This window comes from Manihot esculenta, chromosome 5 (assembly GCF_001659605.2).
Source record: "Manihot esculenta cultivar AM560-2 chromosome 5, M.esculenta_v8, whole genome shotgun sequence".
NCBI classification, from domain to species: Eukaryota; Viridiplantae; Streptophyta; class Magnoliopsida; order Malpighiales; family Euphorbiaceae; genus Manihot; species Manihot esculenta.
The window spans coordinates 10,390,989-10,411,782 of NC_035165.2; the positions used below are offsets into that span (position 1 = coordinate 10,390,989).

General features: G+C 41.2%; 1 protein-coding gene across 2 annotated transcripts; it reads right to left on the reverse strand.

Moving 5' to 3' along the window:
• Window positions 1-431: 431 nt before the first annotated feature.
• LOC110614425 (26S proteasome non-ATPase regulatory subunit 10) lies at window positions 432-4,511 on the reverse strand. Of its 2 annotated transcripts, none has more exons than XM_043956351.1 (5): window positions 4,192-4,511; window positions 3,953-4,085; window positions 3,419-3,543; window positions 3,096-3,242; window positions 432-753 (listed from the first exon to the last, which is right to left on the reverse strand). In XM_043956351.1, the coding sequence occupies exons 1-5, from the start codon at window positions 4,378-4,380 to the stop codon at window positions 700-702; spliced, it is 648 nt and encodes a 215-aa protein (XP_043812286.1). In that variant the 5' UTR covers window positions 4,381-4,511; the 3' UTR covers window positions 432-699. The 2 variants fall into 2 exon arrangements, with proteins under 2 accessions (XP_043812286.1, XP_021611645.1); XM_021755953.2 differs by having other exon boundaries at window positions 432-773; window positions 4,192-4,510.
• Window positions 4,512-20,794: the final 16,283 nt, after the last annotated feature.

The following is a 20,794-nucleotide window of genomic DNA, read 5'->3' on the forward strand; positions in this document are numbered from 1 at the left end:
AAGCCTATATACTCGGAGTCGATTGGTGCGCCTTTATAGAATCCAACATGAGCATTATCTATTCCTTGGCGTAACAAGTGAATACTGGCCACAAACGCCAACTACTGCAAACTGTAATTGTCTTCCATCAAGTCCTTTCCTAACCATTTAATTTTGTAGTTGTGACTAAGGCATCGTTGATAACATTTTTGGATGTGGATGGATTTGTTTGTCAAAATATGACATGCTTCATATGGACCAGATGCTCCCTAGAAGCTTTTTAATGCATTTGTAACTGATGAAAGATCAACATAAAATGGTCATAATTAAAACAACAATTGTAATGTAAAATTGCTGGAATATTGATTTCCTCGTAAGCTGATTACTATGTACATTTTGGATGGCTAAAACATGCTTATGGTTTTTAACTAAAAGAAAACAAGAAAATGAAATGCGACCCACAACTTAAAACAACCTTTATAACCGTCCTTTTTAAGTATTAGAAACAGAACCAACTTTATCAAACACAAGGGCAATGATCGCTGCAAATACCGGCTCCTGCATTGCAACACTTAAATACATCAAAATGCAACTGCCTAAACCTCATTGATAATCCAGCTACTTAATTAAATTTGAACTTTGTAAAACTAGTTCATAACTCATCCTTCAAGCATTGTCCTGGCGGCATCAATCAGCATTGGCCTGAAATCATCAGATGCTCTACCAAGCACAGTGTACCCTTCCTTGTCTTCCACATCCACGTCTGCCCCATGTCTTATAAGAAGGAGAGCAACCTATCAACCAATCACAACTCAATATGGCTTACTAAATCACTATTTGCATTGCAAGGCAATGTTACACACTCATTATCATATAGAGTTTATTGGCCTGTTCAGGGCATACAAACGATTTACTAATGTTGCTAGCAAAATCTCCTCTTACAAGTCCGTTGGTATGTTACACACAGACATTTCTACAACTTCCCGTAGAAATTCAGACCCATGAGTTGGACTTACAAATATCCCCAAATGTGAGATGCTTAAACAAAATGGCATATATACATATATATATATATATATATGACGCATAAGGCATTTTAGGTTAGTATGCATTTTGGTGGGAGCAAAACTATCTTGCCATCCCTCATACTTTTTCTAGAACAATCTATACTAATTATAGAAGTATACATGTGTTTGGGCTTAAACTTTGAAACAATAAAAAGGAAAGAATATTACATGGGCAAAAGGCTCTTTAATATTTTATTTTACAAAACTGAGCTTAGACCTAATGAAATCTTATTTTCCTGTAATTTCTAAACTGATACATCCAACTACAATCTTGTTCCGTCTGGTTGCCCTATATTTATTGCAATCAAGTGTACCTGATGTTGACCCAACCTTGATTTCCCTTTCCTCAATCATATTAATCAAATTATTCTAGAGGGAGATTTCTGCAACTACCTCTTCTTTTTAAGGCTTGAATGATCCATGGTCAACAAGATTGTTGTGATAATTGCAGTCGCTATTTATTTATTTATTTTTTTTTAAAAAGGGCATTGAGTATGATATTATTTAGGCCTATTGGACAAAGAAATCCAAATGTTTACTACTTTTCACATTTATATCCAACTTTAAAATCTTCGACAATAAAGCCAATCCTTTCACATTTGCCTCAATTTTAACTATTTGCCTTAATCAATTTTGACTAAGAAATTTATAGTCCACGTGTCATGCCACGTAGGATTATTTCTCAAAAGACCTATTGGATAAAAAAACCCAAACTTTTACGTTAATTAATATTTATATCTAAAACTTTAAATTTTAGATAATAAAATTAAACCTTTTTCAATTTGCTATGATTATAACCAAGAAGACTAAATTGAATCTGAAACAGGTAACGGCAAATTATAATATGGTCTAAAGTTTTATATTAATAAACGTAGAGTCCTTTAATTTAAATTTTATATTGAAAGTACATTTATTTTATGTTTATCATATGTAATATTAAATAAACATTTATTACAAATAAATTTTTCTCTATATAAAATATCACGTATAAATATTATATATTAAAGTATTTCATTAAAGGTTTATACTCACCATTATAAATTATGTATATATTTTTGAAAAATTATATTTTGTATTAATAATATTAAATAAAATGAAATATTACATGATTTAGTATGTAAAGTCACCCCTTTATGATTTTTATAAAAATTTAGATATATTAACCACGTCTCTTATAAATTATTTGAAATATTTAATACTTTTATTTTGTTCACCTATATAACAAGTAAATTTGTGATGTATATTAATTTATTGGCTGATTTGATAAAAAACTGTATTTCATATCAATAATATTAAATAAAATTAAATATTATACATTTTATACTATAAATTTATTATATTTTAAATTTTTATTAAACTACAATATGTGTAAAAAAAATGAGAATGAAAAGTAAATAACGGGATTAACAAAAAAGGGCATTATTGAAATAAATATTTATTTTAAAGACTATTTTATTAGTTAAATAAAATTTTAGGGACTATATTGTAATTTTTTGATAAATTTTCAAATTCAATTTAGTCCTTTTGGTTATAATTGAGACAAAATGAAAAAAGTTTAGTTTTATTATACAAAATTTAAAATTTTGGATATAAACATGAATTAACGTAAACGTTTTGATTTTTTATCCAATAGGTGTTTTAAGGAATAATCTTAGGTGGCATGACACATGGACTAAAAATTTTTTGGTCAAAATTAATTAAGGCAAATGGGATAAAATTGAGGCAAATGTTTCAAGATTGACTTTATTGTTCAAGATTTTAAGGTTAGAATATAAATATGAAAAGAGGTATGAAAAGTGGTAAGCGTTTTAATTTTTTTGTCCAATAGGCCTATTGTTTACAAATTCAAAATCTAAACTTTGCAAAAATCTAATGAGAAACAAATAACTAATAATATAGTGGAGATGGATCACAAACCCTAATCTAAATTATGGAGGCCAAAAAGATATATACAAATTACAAAGAAATCGGGTATAATCACTCAAAGGCAATAAGAGGTTCCAAATAGAAACAAGCACTTCTAACCTAATTAAATTTTAGACAATTTACCTCTTTGTTATAGCATATGACTGCATTCATGAGTGGAGTTTGACCGGCTTTATCAACAGCATCAACCTCAGCTCCTTCCTCAATTAAAAGTTCACACAACTCTGACTTCCCTGTACTTGCTGCTCGATGCAATGGGGTACAACCAACCTGAATATGAATTTCACAAGAAATGTCATTCAACTGTCTATTTAAAAATAACCCTCATGTGAATGCAGTTCAGGTCGTAAGTCTTTTTCCTTTTTTCTTTCCAAAAAAAAAAAAAAAAAGGGTTAAAATCAAAGTTACTAATATAAAATACATCACAGTTGTGCGAAGTTACAAGCCTTGTCCTTCAGATTAATGTTTGCACCATGTGATATCAGAAGTTCAGCAACTTTTGACCATCCCTTGCTGGCAGCATAGTGAAGAGCAGTACGACCACCATTATTTTTCAAATTAACATCAGCTCCTACAATAACATTTTATAGCTAGTTTAAATGCATAACTCAGATACAGTAAATCTTATGTTGAATTCTCCCAAACTTTAACAACAAAAAGAGTGACAAATGAATATAGACATCGATTGTAGAAAGCGTTTACATCTCAAATACAACAAACACGCAAGCCCTCAAATCAAATCAGAGTGTAAAATGTACAACAGTTCCTATGATTTAAATAATGAGGCATTCTTGAATGCGGAAACAATCAGAAATGGCTTCTCTTCCAGAAGAAAATCGACCAACATGATTATTTATATAGAAAATCCAGATTAAGAGGTTTAATTGAAGCCATATAACAGGAATAGTCTTGATTACCTATACAACATCATCCAAATCGCATATGCTCCTTCGAAGGTGAAAGAATGAGAAACTCCTTACCTCTACTTAACAGAATCTCCACAATTTCCAGATTCCCAATACTGGCTGCAGAGTGAAGTGGCGCCCAACCTTCCTCATCCTTGTTGTTTACAACACTTCTAGACTCATCCACATTGGCTAGTATTCGCACCACCTAATTCCATTAAAACAAACACATACGAACTCAAATCACGAACACAAACATTTCTTAAATAATGGCAAAATATTTGCTCAAATAAAGTATAGGAAGTGCTAGATACCTCCAGGTGACCCGAAGAGACAGCGACATGGAGGAGGGAGCGGCCGTCATCATTTTGGAGAGAGAGAGCTTTAGAGAGATGTTCTGATGAAAGGGCTTTGAAGATCGAAAAATCGCCCGCCTCTGCGGCCTTGAAGAGGTCTTCATCTTTGATCTGCAGTTGTGCTTGCTTCGGAGGATCGATTTCCATGGCAATTCGGGTCACACGGAGGATTATGGCGTAAGAGGGCTTTTAAGGGCTTTACAACTTTTCTATCGTCGGGTTGCAGACGTGCGGTCAGGCATGCTGGCGGTGTTAGGAATAGCGAAGGTCTGGTTACACTGGGTTAATTCCAGAAATATAATAGAAAATTTTAGTAGGATATTTGACTAACTAATTAAAATATTTTTATATTGTTATAATTATATTAAAATATTTTTATAATTTAATTAATCAATTAAATAGCACAATTATTAGTTTTAATTTTTTTACCGTTAGTCAAACTTAAAAAGACTTAACTAGCCTCTATCTGAATATTTTTTAGAGAAAATTAATTTTTAATTTCTAAGATATAGTGTAATTAATAAATTTATTTTTTTATTTTTAAAATTTAACATTTTCGTTCTTAAATCTTTAATTTTATTAAAATTCAAGATTAATCCATAAAAGTTTCTATTAAATTAATAATTTTTACTTCATCAAAAAAATAAATAAATATAATCTCAAAAATATTCTTATCAATAATAAAATGAAAACAATTATTATTTAGTTTATATAATATGAAAAAATTTATTATTTAGTCTCTCAAATTTAAAAAATATATTAAAATATCATTGACATTTTAAAAAGTCCACTAGTTAGTTCTCCTATTAATTTTATCACTAAATATTTTACTATTTAGTTTCTATATTTTAGAAAAAAATATTAGCTAGTCCGTTAAATTATTAAAAAGTTTACTAATTAATCCCTCCATATTAGGGGTATTTTAGATTTTTTTTATAATACTTAATGACTAAAATTAACGGAAAAACTAACTACTAGATTTTTTAAAATATCAAAAACGTTTTAATAAATTTTTCAAATGGCAAGCAATGATCGACAGCGAGCGGCATCATATAAGTAATTTCTATTGAGTTTAAACTTTTTATTTTTAATAATTTAAATTTTATATATTTTAATTTTTATTATCTTTACTAAATTTAAATCTTAAATTTATTTATGGAGATTGAATTTGAGATTTTCTTCCTTGAATTTTGACAAAATTAAATTTCAGGGACTAAAATGTTGAATTCGAAAAATAGATGGACAAATCTATTAATTATGTCATATCTTAGGAACAAAAACGTATTTTTTCCTTCAATTCTTTGAGAGAGACCTATAAATTTATAAGAATTAAATTTCAGGGACTGAAGTGTTAGGTTCTAAAAATGATAGTTCGGTCATTTTTTCTGTCACTAACGACATTTTTTATGAAAGAACCTCTAATTTTGACGGAATTAAACCTCAGAAACAAAAGTTGTAATACCCGACGAGACGCCGGCATCAGAATTATGACTTTCCGGCGGAAGTTCCGTTGGAATCTGGAGTTGAGGATGTCGGAGCCTTCTAGAAGGGTTTACAAAGAGGTTTTCAAAATGTTTTTAAGTATTTTATGGTTTTGAATGCAAAGGAATTGGGTTTTGAAAGGGAAAAGACCAAGGGGAGAAATGGCAGGTTCGGCCGCCGAAGGATGAGTTCGGCCGCCGAACATTGCAGGGTTTAGCCCGCCGAAGGTGAAGTTCGGCAGCCGAACGTTGCATGGGTTTGCATGCAGCTTAGGCCGCCGAAGGAAAGGCGGTTGGCCACCTATAAAAGCCCCGTTGACCGGAAATGGAGTGAGCTTTCACTCTCTTTTTGTGCAAGGGTAGGTTCATGCTCTCCTTGGGGTGTTTTCATGGTTTCTCTTCAAATCTTTTAAGGGTTTCATGAGTTTTCTCCTTATTTTGAAGAGGAGTGAGCTTTGAACACGATTTTGAAGTTTGTAGACTTGTGGAGCTTGGATCTCCATATCTTCACGTTTGGGGTCACACCAACTCTTGTTCTTCAAGAGGTAAGTGTAGATCCTTAGTTTTTATGAAGTTTTAAGTGAGTTTTATGGAGGTTTATGGGTAGAGATGCATGTTTAGGTGAAAGTGGGTTTTTGGCTGATTTGTGGTCAAAGCATGCTTATATGTTTAGATGTGTTGTTTGTTGGGGTTGTAAGTTAGTTTTGGACCCCTTTGTGCCTATACTTGAGTATATGCAGGTTGTGGTATTGTGGTTTCCATGTTTTGGGTGTTGGAAGGTTTGGGTGGCTTGCTTGTGCATGAAGCTGAGTTCTGGATGAACTCAGGTTCGGCCGCCGAAGCAAGGATTCGGCCGCCGAACCCCTTAGGAAGGCTGTGATGGCCGCCTAACCTTGCCCCCGAAAGTTGAGTTTTGGCTTGAAAGCAGACTTTCGGCCGCCGAAAGTGCCTGACTTTCGTCTCTGGAGAGGGACTTTCGGCTGCCGAAGATGCTGCCGAAAGTACCCGAGTTTCGTCTCTAGAGAGAGGGTTCGGCCGCCGAAGGTACCGCCGAAGATGACCTGTCTAGCTTTTCTTTGCTTGTTTTCCATGCATGCTTAAGGATGTTTTAGGGGGTTTTTGGGGAGTTGTTTATGAGTTGTTTCGAGTGTGTTTGGCACCTCATTCGAGTCTACCTGTGTAGGATCGGACCCGAGGGACCGAGGAGGCCATCAGTGTTAGCTGTTGCAGAGTCAGTCCAGCGTCTGCAAGAGGTGAGTGGAACTAAACTTAATGTTTTAAATTGAGAAGTTAAATGCTTTTAGCATGTTTCATGCACCATGAGTATGCCATAGGTTGATTGCATTAGTAGTCACGAATATGATGCATTGCATTATTTATTGTTGATGTGGATGGACCAAGGCGACTTCAATAACCCACGATCTGTTAAGTAAGGAAAGACCTGTGTGAGTCCCCTAAGGGGGGCCGGGCGCTGACAGAGGGAGTTTTGAGGTTATGTCCAATTCGAGATGTGAAATGTTTGTGCTGTGACGCATTTCATGAAAGCATGTTATTAATGAACTGTTTTCATTGTTGCTACTCACTGGGCTGTTTAGCTCATCCCTCTCCCTTAACCCCAGTTTTGCAGGTCAGAGGTAGTCCAGGAAGACGTCAAGGGTAAAAGTTTTGGCTATGTAATAGAGTAGTGGACATGATGTAAATTAAAAGACTAGTATGTAAAGTAATGTATAGAGATATAATGTCATGTAATAGATAGAGTTGTGCTGTGCCCTAGTATATGATTTATCCCTAGTTATGCATGATCCTTGTAACGACCCGGAAATCCGACCCATTACCGGCGCTAGGATCCAGATCGGCTTAAGGCCGCCGGGACCCGTAGCAAGCCAACATACCTCCTGTAAACCTGTGGAATCCCATACATAATAACATATACATGATCTGTAAAAATTTTTCTTTTCTCTTATCCAAGCAAAACCTGTGCATGCACAAATCATACATAAACCCCACACTGGAGTCCTCATCAAATACTCCAATGGGGTATCATCATCATACATATCAGCTTGGATAATCATGGTCATTAACATCATTACTCATTAACACTCTGTACATAAAGGGGGATTCACACACCTCTAGGTCAAGCACTACTATAATCCTCAATACATCATCAAATTATTCATTACATTACATGGTCATAATTACTCATTACGTCATATTCATGTCCACTACTATCTATTACAACATACATGACTTAACTTCACTCTAGCCGACTTCCCGATCTATCCTGTACCTGCAACTCTGGGGATAAAGGGAGTGGGGTGAGCTACTAGAGCCCAGTGAGCAGAATAATAAAACATCAATTTAAATCATGCTTTCATGTATGCGCCATAACACAAACATTTCACAACAAGGATGAACTTGTCACCATTTAGCCCCTATCTTTCTTGCTTAAACATGCCGGGGGCGTAGAGCCGTAGCAGGCACACCCGGACTTCCATAATCTGTCATAGTGCCAGGGGCGTAGAGCCGTAGCAGGCACACCTGGACTCACATAGGCTATCATGACATACAAGGGCTAATGGATCATTCAACATTCATCCACATCAACAACAAAGTATGCAATGCAACATATTCGTGAATTCTAATGCAAACAACCTAATATATCTCATGGCATTCATGATGCGTGAATCATGCTAAAACATTTCATTAATTTGCTTTAAAACTTAAAGTTTATTCCTCTCACCTCTGGCTAGCTCTGAATAGACTCTGAAGCAGCTGGCTCACTGCTGGGGGTCTCGGTTCCTCGGGTCCGAACCTACACAGGTGGACTCAAATGAGGGACCAAACATACATGAACATGACTCTAAAATACTCCCCAAAAACCCCCTAAAACATCCTGAAAACATCACATGAAAACATGCAAGAAATGACTGAACAGGGCACTTTCGGCGGCAGGTTCGGCGGCCGAAAGTCCCTCCAGAGACGAAAGTCAGGCAGGTTCGGCGGCACCTTCGGCGGCCGAAAGTGCCAGACAGAGACGAAAGTCTCTTTTCGGGGGCACCTTCGGCAGCCGAATGCTGCCTCCACAAGAGGGGTTCGGCGGCCGAAACTACCTTCGGCTGCCGAACCTGGTTTCTGCCAAACGGCAGAAACTTGGTTCAAATGAACCTCCTGCCTCCCAAAACCATATATCATGCATAAACTTGATCTACACCATGCATACTTCACATACATCACACCTAGGGGTCTCAAACTATAATATACCCCAACTACAACACTTCAAACAACACATTTCCAACATACATTGCTCATCAAAGCATCAAAACCCAAAAACTCAACATATACCCTAACATGCATTTCTACCCATAGATCTTGCATAAAACTTAGTTAAAACACATAAGGAGCTTAAGATCGGCTCTTACCTCTTGAAGATCGAGAGAGAGACGACCCAAACTTGGAGATTCACGAAAATGAGCTCCTGAGTTTCCAAAGCTCCAAAACTTGGTTTAAATGTTCAAAACTTGCAAGGTGAGTTTAAGACTCAAGAAAAATGGAAGAGATTTGGAGGAAGAACTCAAGATTTGCTAAGGGAAGGTCGGAAGCTTGCTGCGGCCGAAAATGGGAGAAAACCTCGCCCATTTCGGCTAAGGGTCCCTTTTATAGTGGCTGGCCAGGCCACGTTCGGGGGCCGAAAGTGCCTCCGCATGCATGCAAGGTTCGGCGGCCGAACTTGACTTTCGGCGGCCGAACCTGGACTTCCCTCACCCATGCTTTCGGGGGCCTAACGTGCCTCCAAAACGCATGCATGTTCGGCGGCCGAACTTGACTTTCGGCGGCCGAACCTGGGTTTCCCTCCAAAGACTTTTCATGTAAAAACTCATTTAATCTCTTACTTAAAAACATGAAATACATGAAAACATTTCATAAAATCATAGTTTTACCCTTCTAGAGGTTTCCGACATCCGAGGTCCCACCGGACGGTAGGGATTCCGATACCGGAGTCTAGCCGGGTATTACATTCTCCCCCCCTTAAGAACATTCGTCCCCGAATGTTCCTCAACTAACATACAAAGCATGGCATCAATCATAACATACAACATATCATACATGCAACACATAAACAATTAACACTCACCTCAAAACAGATGGGGGTATTGCTGGAGCATAGACTCCCGTGTCTCCCAGGTGCATTCTTCAATATTGTGGTGGTTCCAAAGGACTTTCACCATCGGGATTTCCTTGTTCCTCAGCTTTCTGATCTGAGTGTCTAGGATCCGCACTGGCTGTTCTACATAGGTGAGATCCTCTTGGATCTCTACATCAGGCTCACTAAGAACCTTGCTTGGATCTGACACGTACTTCCGTAACAGAGAAACATGGAAAACCGGATGGATTCTCTCCATCGAAGCAGGCAAGTCTAGCTTGTACGACACATTACCGACCCTCTGAAGCACCTCGAAAGGACCGATGTACCGTGGAGCTAACTTACCCTTCTTCCCGAACCGAACCACTCCTTTCATAGGAGACACCTTGAGCAAAACCAAATCCCCCTCCTGAAACTCTAGCTGTCTTCTGCGGGTATCTGCATAACTCTTCTGCCGACTAGCAGCAGTCTTGATCCTCTCTCTGATTATGGGTACCACCCTGCTGGTAAGCTCTACTAACTCCGGACCCGCAAGAGTCCTCTCTCCTACTTCCTCCCAGCAGATTGGTGATCTGCACTTCCTCCCATACAAAGCTTCATATGGAGCCATCCCTATGCTAGCATGATAGCTGTTATTGTAGGCAAACTCCACCAAAGGTAGATGCTGCCTCCAAGAACCGCCAAAATCTAGCACACACATTCTGAGCATATCCTCTATTGTCTGGATGGTCCTCTCTGACTGTCCGTCTGTCTGTGGGTGGAAGGCAGTACTGAAGTCTAATCTGGTACCCATAGCGTTCTACAGACTCCGCCAAAACCTGGAGGTGAACTGGGGCCCTCTATCTGACACTATAGATACCGGGACCCCATGCAGTCTGACAATCTCATCTACGTACACCTGCGCCAACTTGTCCACAGAGTAACCACTCCTGACAGGGATGAAGTGAGCAGATTTGGTGAGTCTGTCCACAATCACCCATATGGAGTCCAATCTGTTGGACGCCGCCGGTAACCCCACTACGAAGTCCATAGCTATATTCTCCCATTTCCACTCTGGAATCGGTAGTGGATTCAACATTCCAGCCGGCTTCTGATGCTCTAGTTTCACCCTCTGACACACATCGCAGGCTGACACGAACAGTGCCACGTCCTTCTTCATAGCTGGCCACCAATACACTCTCTTCAGATCCTGATACATCTTGGTGGCTCCAGGGTGAACACTATACCTGGTATTATGGGCTTCCCCCATAATATCTCCCTTCAGACCAATGTCATCCGGCACACATAATCTGTTCCCGTAGCGGAGGATCCCCTTATCATCAAACTTGAACTCATTACTCTGGCCTGACTGAACCGTTCTGGCTATCCTGACCAACTCTGGGTCCTCGTGCTGTTTCTGAGCTACCTGCTCCAGAAACACGGGTGTCACTCTCATCTGAGCCACTAAGGCACCTGTGCCAGACAACTCCAACTGTAATCCCTCACTCATAAGCCTGTGGAACTCCTTCACCACCGGCCTCCTCTCTGCTGAAATGTGGGATAGACTGCCGAGTGATTTCCGGCTTAGGGCGTCTGCCACAACATTCGCCTTACCCGGATGGTACTGAATCTTGCAATCATAGTCACTCAACAGCTCTACCCATCTCCTCTGCCTCATGTTCAGTTCTCTCTGACTCAGGATGTACTGCAGGCTCTTATGATCGGTGAAGATCTCACACTTTACCCCATAAAGGTAATGCCTCCACATCTTGAGTGCAAAGATCACTGCTGCCATCTCTAGGTCATGTGTGGGGTAATTCAGCTCATGCTTCTTCAGCTGCCTAGAAGCATAAGCGATCACCCTCTCATTTTGCATTAGCACACAACCCAGTCCCACACGGGACGCATCACAATATACTGAGAAGTCATCATCACTTTTTGGCAGGGCTAACACCGGTGCTGAAGTCAACCTCCTCTTAAGCTCCTCAAAGCTTTCCTCACACTGATCGGTCCATACGAACTTCTGATTCTTCTTTGTCAATTTGGTCATAGGAGCAGCAATCTTTGAGAAGTCCTGAACGAACCTCCTGTAGTAACCTGCTAAACCCAGAAAACTCTTGATCTCGGTCACTGTGGTGGGTCTAGGCCAGTTAGCTATAGCCTCTACCTTCTTGGGGTCTACTTCAATACCCTGTTCTGACACAATGTGCCCCAAGAATGAAATGCTCCTAAGCCAAAACTCACACTTGGAGAACTTGGCATACAAGCCATGCTCTCTCAAGGTCTGCAAAACTGTCCTCAGGTGATGGGCATGCTCCTCTGCATTTCTGGAGTACACTAAGATATCATCTATGAAGACAATAACGAAGTGATCCAGATACTGACTGAATACTCTGTTCATGAGGTCCATGAATGCTGCAGGGGCGTTGGTCAACCCAAACGGCATCACTAGGAACTCATAGTGCCCATACCTGGTCCTGAAAGCTGTTTTCGGTACATCTTCATTCCTTATTCTCAATTGATGGTACCCTGATCTCAGATCTATTTTGGAGAAACAACCTGCTCCTGCTAGCTGGTCGAATAGATCGTCGATCCTCGGCAAAGGGTACTTGTTCTTGGTAGTGACCTTGTTCAACTGTCTGTAGTTGATACAAAGTCTGAGGGATCCATCCTTCTTCCTCACAAACAAAACCGGAGCACCCCAAGGTGAAGTACTCGGTCGGATGAAACCCTTATCTACCAGTTCTTGCAACTGTTCCTTCAGTTCTTTCAATTCAGCTGGTGCCATCCTGTAGGGAGGGATAGAGATCGGTCTGGTACCAGGCATTAACTCAACCTCGAACTCTATCTCCCTAGCAGGTGGTAACCCTGGCAGCTCGTCTGGAAAAACATCTAAGAACTCACTCACCACAGGCACTGAGGCGGGCTCTCTGACATGACTATCTAACTCCCTCACATGAGCTAGAAACCCCTGACATCCCCTCCTAAGCAACCTACGAGCCTGAAGAGCTGAGATCAGACCTCTAGGTGTACCCCTCTTGTCTCCTCTGAAGACTACCTCTGACCCATCCTGATCTCTGAATCTGACTACCTTGTCTCTACAGTCCAAGGTAGCACCATGGGTCGATAACCAATCCATCCCTAGAATGACGTCAAAATCTGTCAAATCTAGAACCACGAGGTCGGCGGAAAGGCATCTTCCCTCTATGAAAACTGGACTACATTGGCAGACTGCCTCTGCCACTGACGGGTCACACTTGGGTCCACTGACCCATAGGGGACACTCTAACCCAGAGACCATCAATCCTACCCTCTCCACGACTCTCGGAGCAACAAAAGAATGAGATGCACCCGGGTCCATTAAGGCATACACATCAGAACAACCAATGATGAGATTACCTGCCACCACGGTGTTGGATGTGTTGGCCTCCTGCTGAGTCATAGTGAAGATCTGTGCCGGAGCTGATGGACCTTCACCTCTGTATCCTGCTGATGAAGAGGCTGACCCTCTCCCTCTGCCTCTGCCACTGGCCTGTGTTGCGGCTGGAGCTACTGGCTGCACTACACTGCCGGAGGCTGTCTGCTGAGACGGTGCTGCAAAGACTGCTCTAGGACAATCTCGAGCCAAATGACCCGCCTGTCCGCACCTGAAACATGTGTTTGTCCCTGCCAGACACACTCCCTTGTGTGGTCTCCCACATCTCATACATGCTGTAATCTCTGCGCCAGAGCTTGAGCCACTGCCTAAACCCAGACCTGACTTGATCTTGTTCCAGAACTTATTCTTCTTAGATTTTCTGTGGCCTCTGTCCCACTTCTTACTGCCTGCAACTGCTGCACTCAGAGAAGAAGAGTCTAACCTTTCCCCACCTGGGGTCTTGGAACCAGAAGACTGTGCCACTGACTGTTTTACCTTCCCCTCAACGATGGCACAAGCCTCCATTCTCCTAGCCATATCCACTATGGCATGGAAACTCTCCCTCTCTGCTGATTGTATCAAAGAGGAATACCTGGAGTGTAGCCTCATAATATATCTACTTGACTTCTTTTGATCTGTGTCCAAATTCTGCCCAGCATATGGCAACAACTCCAGGAACCTGTCTGTGTACTCCTCCACACTCATCTGTTCAGTCTGCCTCAACTGTTCGAATTCTATTATCTTCTGCTCTCTAGAGCTCTCAGGGAAAGCCCATCCTGCGAACTCATTTGCGAACTCCTCCCAGGACATACTGTCCGCTCTCGGGTTCACATAGTTCTTAAACCAATCTCGTGCCTTCTTGCACTCCAGTGTGAACCCAGCCATCTGAATGGCTCTACTGTCATCAGCCCCTATCTCATCAGTAATAGTCTTGACCCTGTTCAGATACTCAAATGGGTCATCACCTGCTCTGTACTGAGGAGCACCCAACTTCATGTAATCGGTCATCTTGACCTTGCTCCCTCCAGATGAGGTAGGTTTGGGTACTCGCATTTCCGGGACAGTAGGTACTGGTGGTGGTGGAGGTGCAACATCCCCTGGGGTAGGGTTTGCTGTACTGGTATAGGGAGGTGGAGGTGGGTACGTGGGGTACTGAGAGTATGGTGGGTAGTAAGGTGGGTATGGCATATGTGGAGGATAAGGGCTAAAACTGGGGTAATCCGATGTACCTCCCATCGAATACCCTGGATGGTGTGAGTAGGGTGGGTAGTGATGTGGCTGGACATAACTCGAGGCCTGAGTGCCTCCTTCTGATTCTCCCATGCCCTCTTCCGGCATGCTCACACCGAGACTGCCATCCCTCCTCTGATCTACTTCCATATCCTCAGACATTCCTCCCTGCACTGTTCCCCTTACTGATCTGCTTCTACCCAGATCCAAAGACCTTCTAGGGTCTCTTGCTACTCTGTCTCTGTTGGACCTACTGGACATTGCCCTAGGCAATGCTGGAGGACGGGCATCAGCGCCCTCGTCCTGAGGTGGCACTCCAGTCAATCGTGCAGATCGACGAGTTCCTCTCATTCTATCTTCTGAAAAACAACACATAGCATAAGCAATCATTAGCATCATATGGTTCATGTGGAAACACATGAACCCTCATCACTTACATAGCATTTATGCACATGCGTATTATCATGGCATATCATATCATCATATAGACAGGACTCTACATCCTATCCTAGTGGACATGATTTTTCCTAGTGTGCTTGACCTTCTAGAACATCTATGAGCCCGACACTCTAGGTCCGACCATATGAACCTAGGGCTCTGATACCACTCTGTAACGACCCGGAAATCCGACCCATTACCGGCGCTAGGATCCAGATCGGCTTAAGGCCGCCGGGACCCGTAGCAAGCCAACATACCTCCTGTAAACCTGTGGAATCCCATACATAATAACATATACATGATCTGTAAAAATTTTTCTTTTCTCTTATCCAAGCAAAACCTGTGCATGCACAAATCATACATAAACCCCACACTGGAGTCCTCATCAAATACTCCAATGGGGTATCATCATCATACATATCAGCTTGGATAATCATGGTCATTAACATCATTACTCATTAACACTCTGTACATAAAGGGGGATTCACACACCTCTAGGTCAAGCACTACTATAATCCTCAATACATCATCAAATTATTCATTACATTACATGGTCATAATTACTCATTACGTCATATTCATGTCCACTACTATCTATTACAACATACATGACTTAACTTCACTCTAGCCGACTTTCCGATCTATCCTGTACCTGCAACTCTGGGGATAAAGGGAGTGGGGTGAGCTACTAGAGCCCAGTGAGCAGAATAATAAAACATCAATTTAAATCATGCTTTCATGTATGCGCCATAACACAAACATTTCACAACAAGGATGAACTTGTCACCATTTAGCCCCTATCTTTCTTGCTTAAACATGCCGGGGGCGTAGAGCCGTAGCAGGCACACCCGGACTTCCATAATCTGTCATAGTGCCAGGGGCGTAGAGCCGTAGCAGGCACACCTGGACTCACATAGGCTATCATGACATACAAGGGCTAATGGATCATTCAACATTCATCCACATCAACAACAAAGTATGCAATGCAACATATTCGTGAATTCTAATGCAAACAACCTAATATATCTCATGGCATTCATTGTAACAGCCCGGAAACCGATACCCCTCTGTAACGGCCCGAACCATCACCGGCGCTAGGATCCAGATCGGCTTAAGGCCGCCGGGACCCGTAGCAAGCCAACATACATACTATTACCTGGTAAAATCCCATGCATGATCAAAACTCTAACATAAAACCTGAAATCCTGAACATCTGTTGAACCCAAACCTGACCTGTGCATGTAATCCTGACATGAAACATACATCATAAAATCATAAAAACCTCCACTGGAGTCCTCATCATATACTCCAATGGGGTAACATTACATGCTTCAAGTTTGGTTCTCAACTCAACATATAATATAAACATAACCATGCATTAACAGGGATTAACCAATCTATAGGGCCAAGCACACTCTAATCCATAAACATTAACTCTCCAATCAGTTACATACATTATCTCAACTTATATTACATGTCCTCTTCTAAAACTACTCAACTGATACATAAACATACACTATTACATAAAACACACGTCTCTTAATCTTTACCCTGCTGACTTCTGAGCTCTGACTTAAACCTGCAGCACTGGGGTTAGGGGAGAGGGGTGAGCTAAAAAGCCCAGTGAGTAGAAACAGAGAAAACAGTTCATTAATTACATGCTTTCATGAAATGCGTCATAACACAGAGAAATCACATAATCTTGTCCGTCTTGGGGGCTTATGCAATATGTATTCCCCACGGACCCTGGTTTCTGAGAGTCTGACTTTTTGCATGCATCTTTCCTCTCAGAGGATGGACATGACATCAAAAATCCCTCTGTCGGTGCCCGGCTCCCCCATAGGAGCTCACAAAGGCCTGTAACATACATGACATGGTGTCTGGTCCACAGAGAGCTCACATGGACTTTCCTACATGTACTTGTCCGGCTCTCAAAGGACTAAGACAAGACTCGTGACAGATATGGGCTATTGAAGTCGCCTCGGTCCACCCTACCTCAGCATCAACATGAAATAATGCAATGCAACATATTCGTGAACTAGTGCAATCAACCTACTATACATAATCATGATGCATGAACATGCTTTAGGCATTAGATTTTGTGCATAAAAGATTAAGTTTAGTTCTACTCACCTCCTGGCAGACGCTGACTGACTCTGCAACTGCTAACCCTGATGGCCTCCTCGGTCTCTCGGGTCCGATCCTACACAGGTGGACTCGAATGAGGTGCCAAACACATTCTAACAACTCATAAACATACCCCCTAAAACCCCTCTAAACATCACTTAAACATGCATGGAAAACACCCAAGAAACGGCTGGACAGGGCACTTTCGGCGGCACCTTCGGCGGCCGAAAGTCCCTTCCAGAGACGAAACTCGGGTAGGTTCGGCGGCAGGTTCGGCGGCCGAAACCCTTGGACAGAAACGAAAGTCCCTCCTTCGGGGGCACGTTCGGCAGCCTAAAGACTGCCTCCCATGCAGGTTCGGCGGCCGAAACTCCTTTCGGCGGCCGAACCTGGTCCCCTCTGGACGACAGGTCCGATTCTGCCAAGCCAAAAACCAAACTCAAAACACCCCAAATCCTTACATACTCTCTCCCAATCATGCATACTCACTCCCACAAGCATGAAGGAGCATAAACTAACATAAACTCCTCAACACAAACATCACATAACATACATTGGGTATAAAACCCACATAAACCTAAACATACATATCTACCCATACTCAACCATCAAAAACTTCATAGAACTTACTTAAAACTTCATGAAAACACTAGGGAAGCAAGGATCTACTCTTACCTCTTGAAGATCGAGGGTTGTGTGACCCCTAACTCGGAGGTGTGGAGAATCCAAGCTCCAAAAGCTCCAAGCTCCCAAAACTCCTTTTAAGCTTTAAATCTTCAAACACAAGGGTAGAAATCATGAAAAACTTGAGAGATGGGTAGAGAAAACATGAAAACGACCAAAGGAAGGCATAAACTCACCTGAGCTCGAGAATGGGGAGAAAACTCACCCATTTCCGATCTGAGGGCCCTTTATAGGTGGCCTGGTCGAAGACCTTCGGCAGCCTAACGTGCCCCCTAAACTCATGCATGTTCGGCGGCCGAACTTGACTTTCGGCGGCCGAACCTTGGCTTGTTTAAACAAGACTTTCGGAGGCCAAAAGCACTCCCGAAGCCTTCCCATGTTCGGCGGCCGAACTTCACTTTCGGCGGTCGAACCTGGCAAACGCCTCCTTGGTCTTTTCCTTTTCAAACTCAATTCATTTTCATTTAAAACCATGAAATCATGGGAAAACATTTTAGAAAACACATTTTACCCCTTCTAGAGAGATCCAACACCCTAGATTCCGCCGGAAGGCAGGAATCCCGATGCCGGATTCTAGCCGGGTATTACATTCATGATGCGTGAATCATGCTAAAACATTTCATTAATTTGCTTTAAAACTTAAAGTTTATTCCACTCACCTCTGGCTAGCTCTGAATAGACTCTGAAGCAGCTGGCTCACTGCTGGGGGTCTCGGTTCCTCGGGTCCGAACCTACACAGGTGGACTCAAATGAGGGACCAAACATACATGAACATGACTCTAAAATACTCCCCAAAAACCCCCTAAAACATCCTGAAAACATCACATGAAAACATGCAAGAAATGACTGAACAGGGCACTTTCGGCGGCAGGTTCGGCGGCCGAAAGTCCCTCCAGAGACGAAAGTCAGGCAGGTTCGGCGGCACCTTCGGCGGCCGAAAGTGCCAGACAGAGACGAAAGTCTCTTTTCGGGGGCACCTTCGGCAGCCGAATGCTGCCTCCACAAGAGGGGTTCGGCGGCCGAAACTACCTTCGGCTGCCGAACCTGGTTTCTGCCAAACGGCAGAAACTTGGTTCAAATGAACCTCCTGCCTCCCAAAACCATATATCATGCATAAACTTGATCTACACCATGCATACTTCACATACATCACACCTAGGGGTCTCAAACTATAATATACCCCAACTACAACACTTCAAACAACACATTTCCAACATACATTGCTCATCAAAGCATCAAAACCCAAAAACTCAACATATACCCTAACATGCATTTCTACCCATAGATCTTGCATAAAACTTAGTTAAAACACATAAGGAGCTTAAGATCGGCTCTTACCTCTTGAAGATCGAGAGAGAGACGACCCAAACTTGGAGATTCACGAAAATGAGCTCCTGAGTTTCCAAAGCTCCAAAACTTGGTTTAAATGTTCAAAACTTGCAAGGTGAGTTTAAGACTCAAGAAAAATGGAAGAGATTTGGAGGAAGAACTCAAGATTTGCTAAGGGAAGGTCAGAAGCTTGCTGCGGCCGAAAATGGGAGAAAACCTCGCCCATTTCGGCTAAGGGTCCCTTTTATAGTGGCTGGCCAGGCCACGTTCGGGGGCCGAAAGTGCCTCCGCATGCATGCAAGGTTCGGCGGCCGAACTTGACTTTCGGCGGCCGAACCTGGACTTCCCTCACCCATGCTTTCGGGGGCCTAACGTGCCTCCAAAACGCATGCATGTTCGGCGGCCGAACTTGACTTTCGGCGGCCGAACCTGGGTTTCCCTCCAAAGACTTTTCATGTAAAAACTCATTTAATCTCTTACTTAAAAGCATGAAATACATGAAAACATTTCATAAAATCATAGTTTTACCCTTCTAGAGGTTTCCGACATCCGAGGTCCCACCGGACGGTAGGGATTCCGATACCGGAGTCTAGCCGGGTATTACAATCCTGTTTTACGTTTCTTAATGAGAAATGTGTTGAACTAAGGCTGACTTGTGATATGCTGACCCTAGGAGAGTGGGTTCTATGTTTTCAGACATAGTGCATGCAGGTCAAGCTTGGTAAGTGGAAGGAAAGTTTTTAGTTTTTATGTTTATCTTTGATCATGTTTGGGATTTATCAGGTACACAGAGTTCAGGATAGGCTTGCTACGGGTCCCGGCGGCCTTAAGCCAACCTGGATCCTAGCGCCGGTAGCGGTTCGGGCCGTTACAAAGGGGTATCGGATTCCAGGCTGTTACAAAAGTATTGGGTTCTAAAAATATATGGATGAATATGTTAATTACGCTATACTTCAATGACAAAAAAAGTAATTTTTCCATAATAATTACTTCTACCAATTAAAGTATTTAAAATCTAACTATATCACGAATATATATAAGAACTAAACTTTCAATAAACAAAAATATTATCTCAAATAATATTAATTCCACCAAAACACTTTATCTACCTTTATCAAATATAATAATGCTTCTCAAAAGTTAAAAAGAATAAACTATTGTAGTGATTAATTTGGTTTTCCAACATATTTTATGTGCATATTCTTCTTCTCTCTTCGATTCACTTTTACATAATGCTTAAAGAACTCATCTTTCTTTAAAACCCTTCAATATGCTATTATGATAATTCAAATTTATTTATCTTGAAGGTTATGACTATGTTCTGATATCAAACAATCATTAGAATAAAATGTGAACAAAAAGATTGGTCATTAACATGTTCTAGTTTATTTCATCGACTTATGGTTCTCCTTTTTTCATTTATCTTATATCTTATCAATTATAAACCTTCTCTTTTTAATGAGAAACAACACAAAACAAATTATTTTTTTTGTCCGCATTGTCGCTATTATAGAATTTTTCTATATTTTATGTCTAATATATCTAGTATTTTAATTAAAAGGACATAAATTTTTATTAGGAGTTACTTTCTAGTAATTAGAAACATGTCATTGTACAACTGCATTGGATACAAGACATCTACTATATCCTAGTATATTCCTAAAAGTGATGCACATAATTTCCACTCAATACTCCAATGTCTATAATGTAATATGTAGCTTACAGTACACACAT

Excerpts from the sequence above, each read along its gene's own strand:
- LOC110614425 (XM_021755953.2), bottom strand. The coding sequence starts at position 4,380 with ATGGAAATCGATCCTCCGAAGCAAGCACAACTGCAGATCAAAGATGAA. Across the intron at positions 3,544-3,952 it reads GGAGATTCTGTTAAGTAGAG|GAGCTGATGTTAATTTGAAA; the intron begins GTAAGGAGTTTC and ends ATGTTATTGTAG. Across the intron at positions 3,243-3,418 it reads ACATTAATCTGAAGGACAAG|GTTGGTTGTACCCCATTGCA; the intron begins GCTTGTAACTTC and ends ATTCATATTCAG.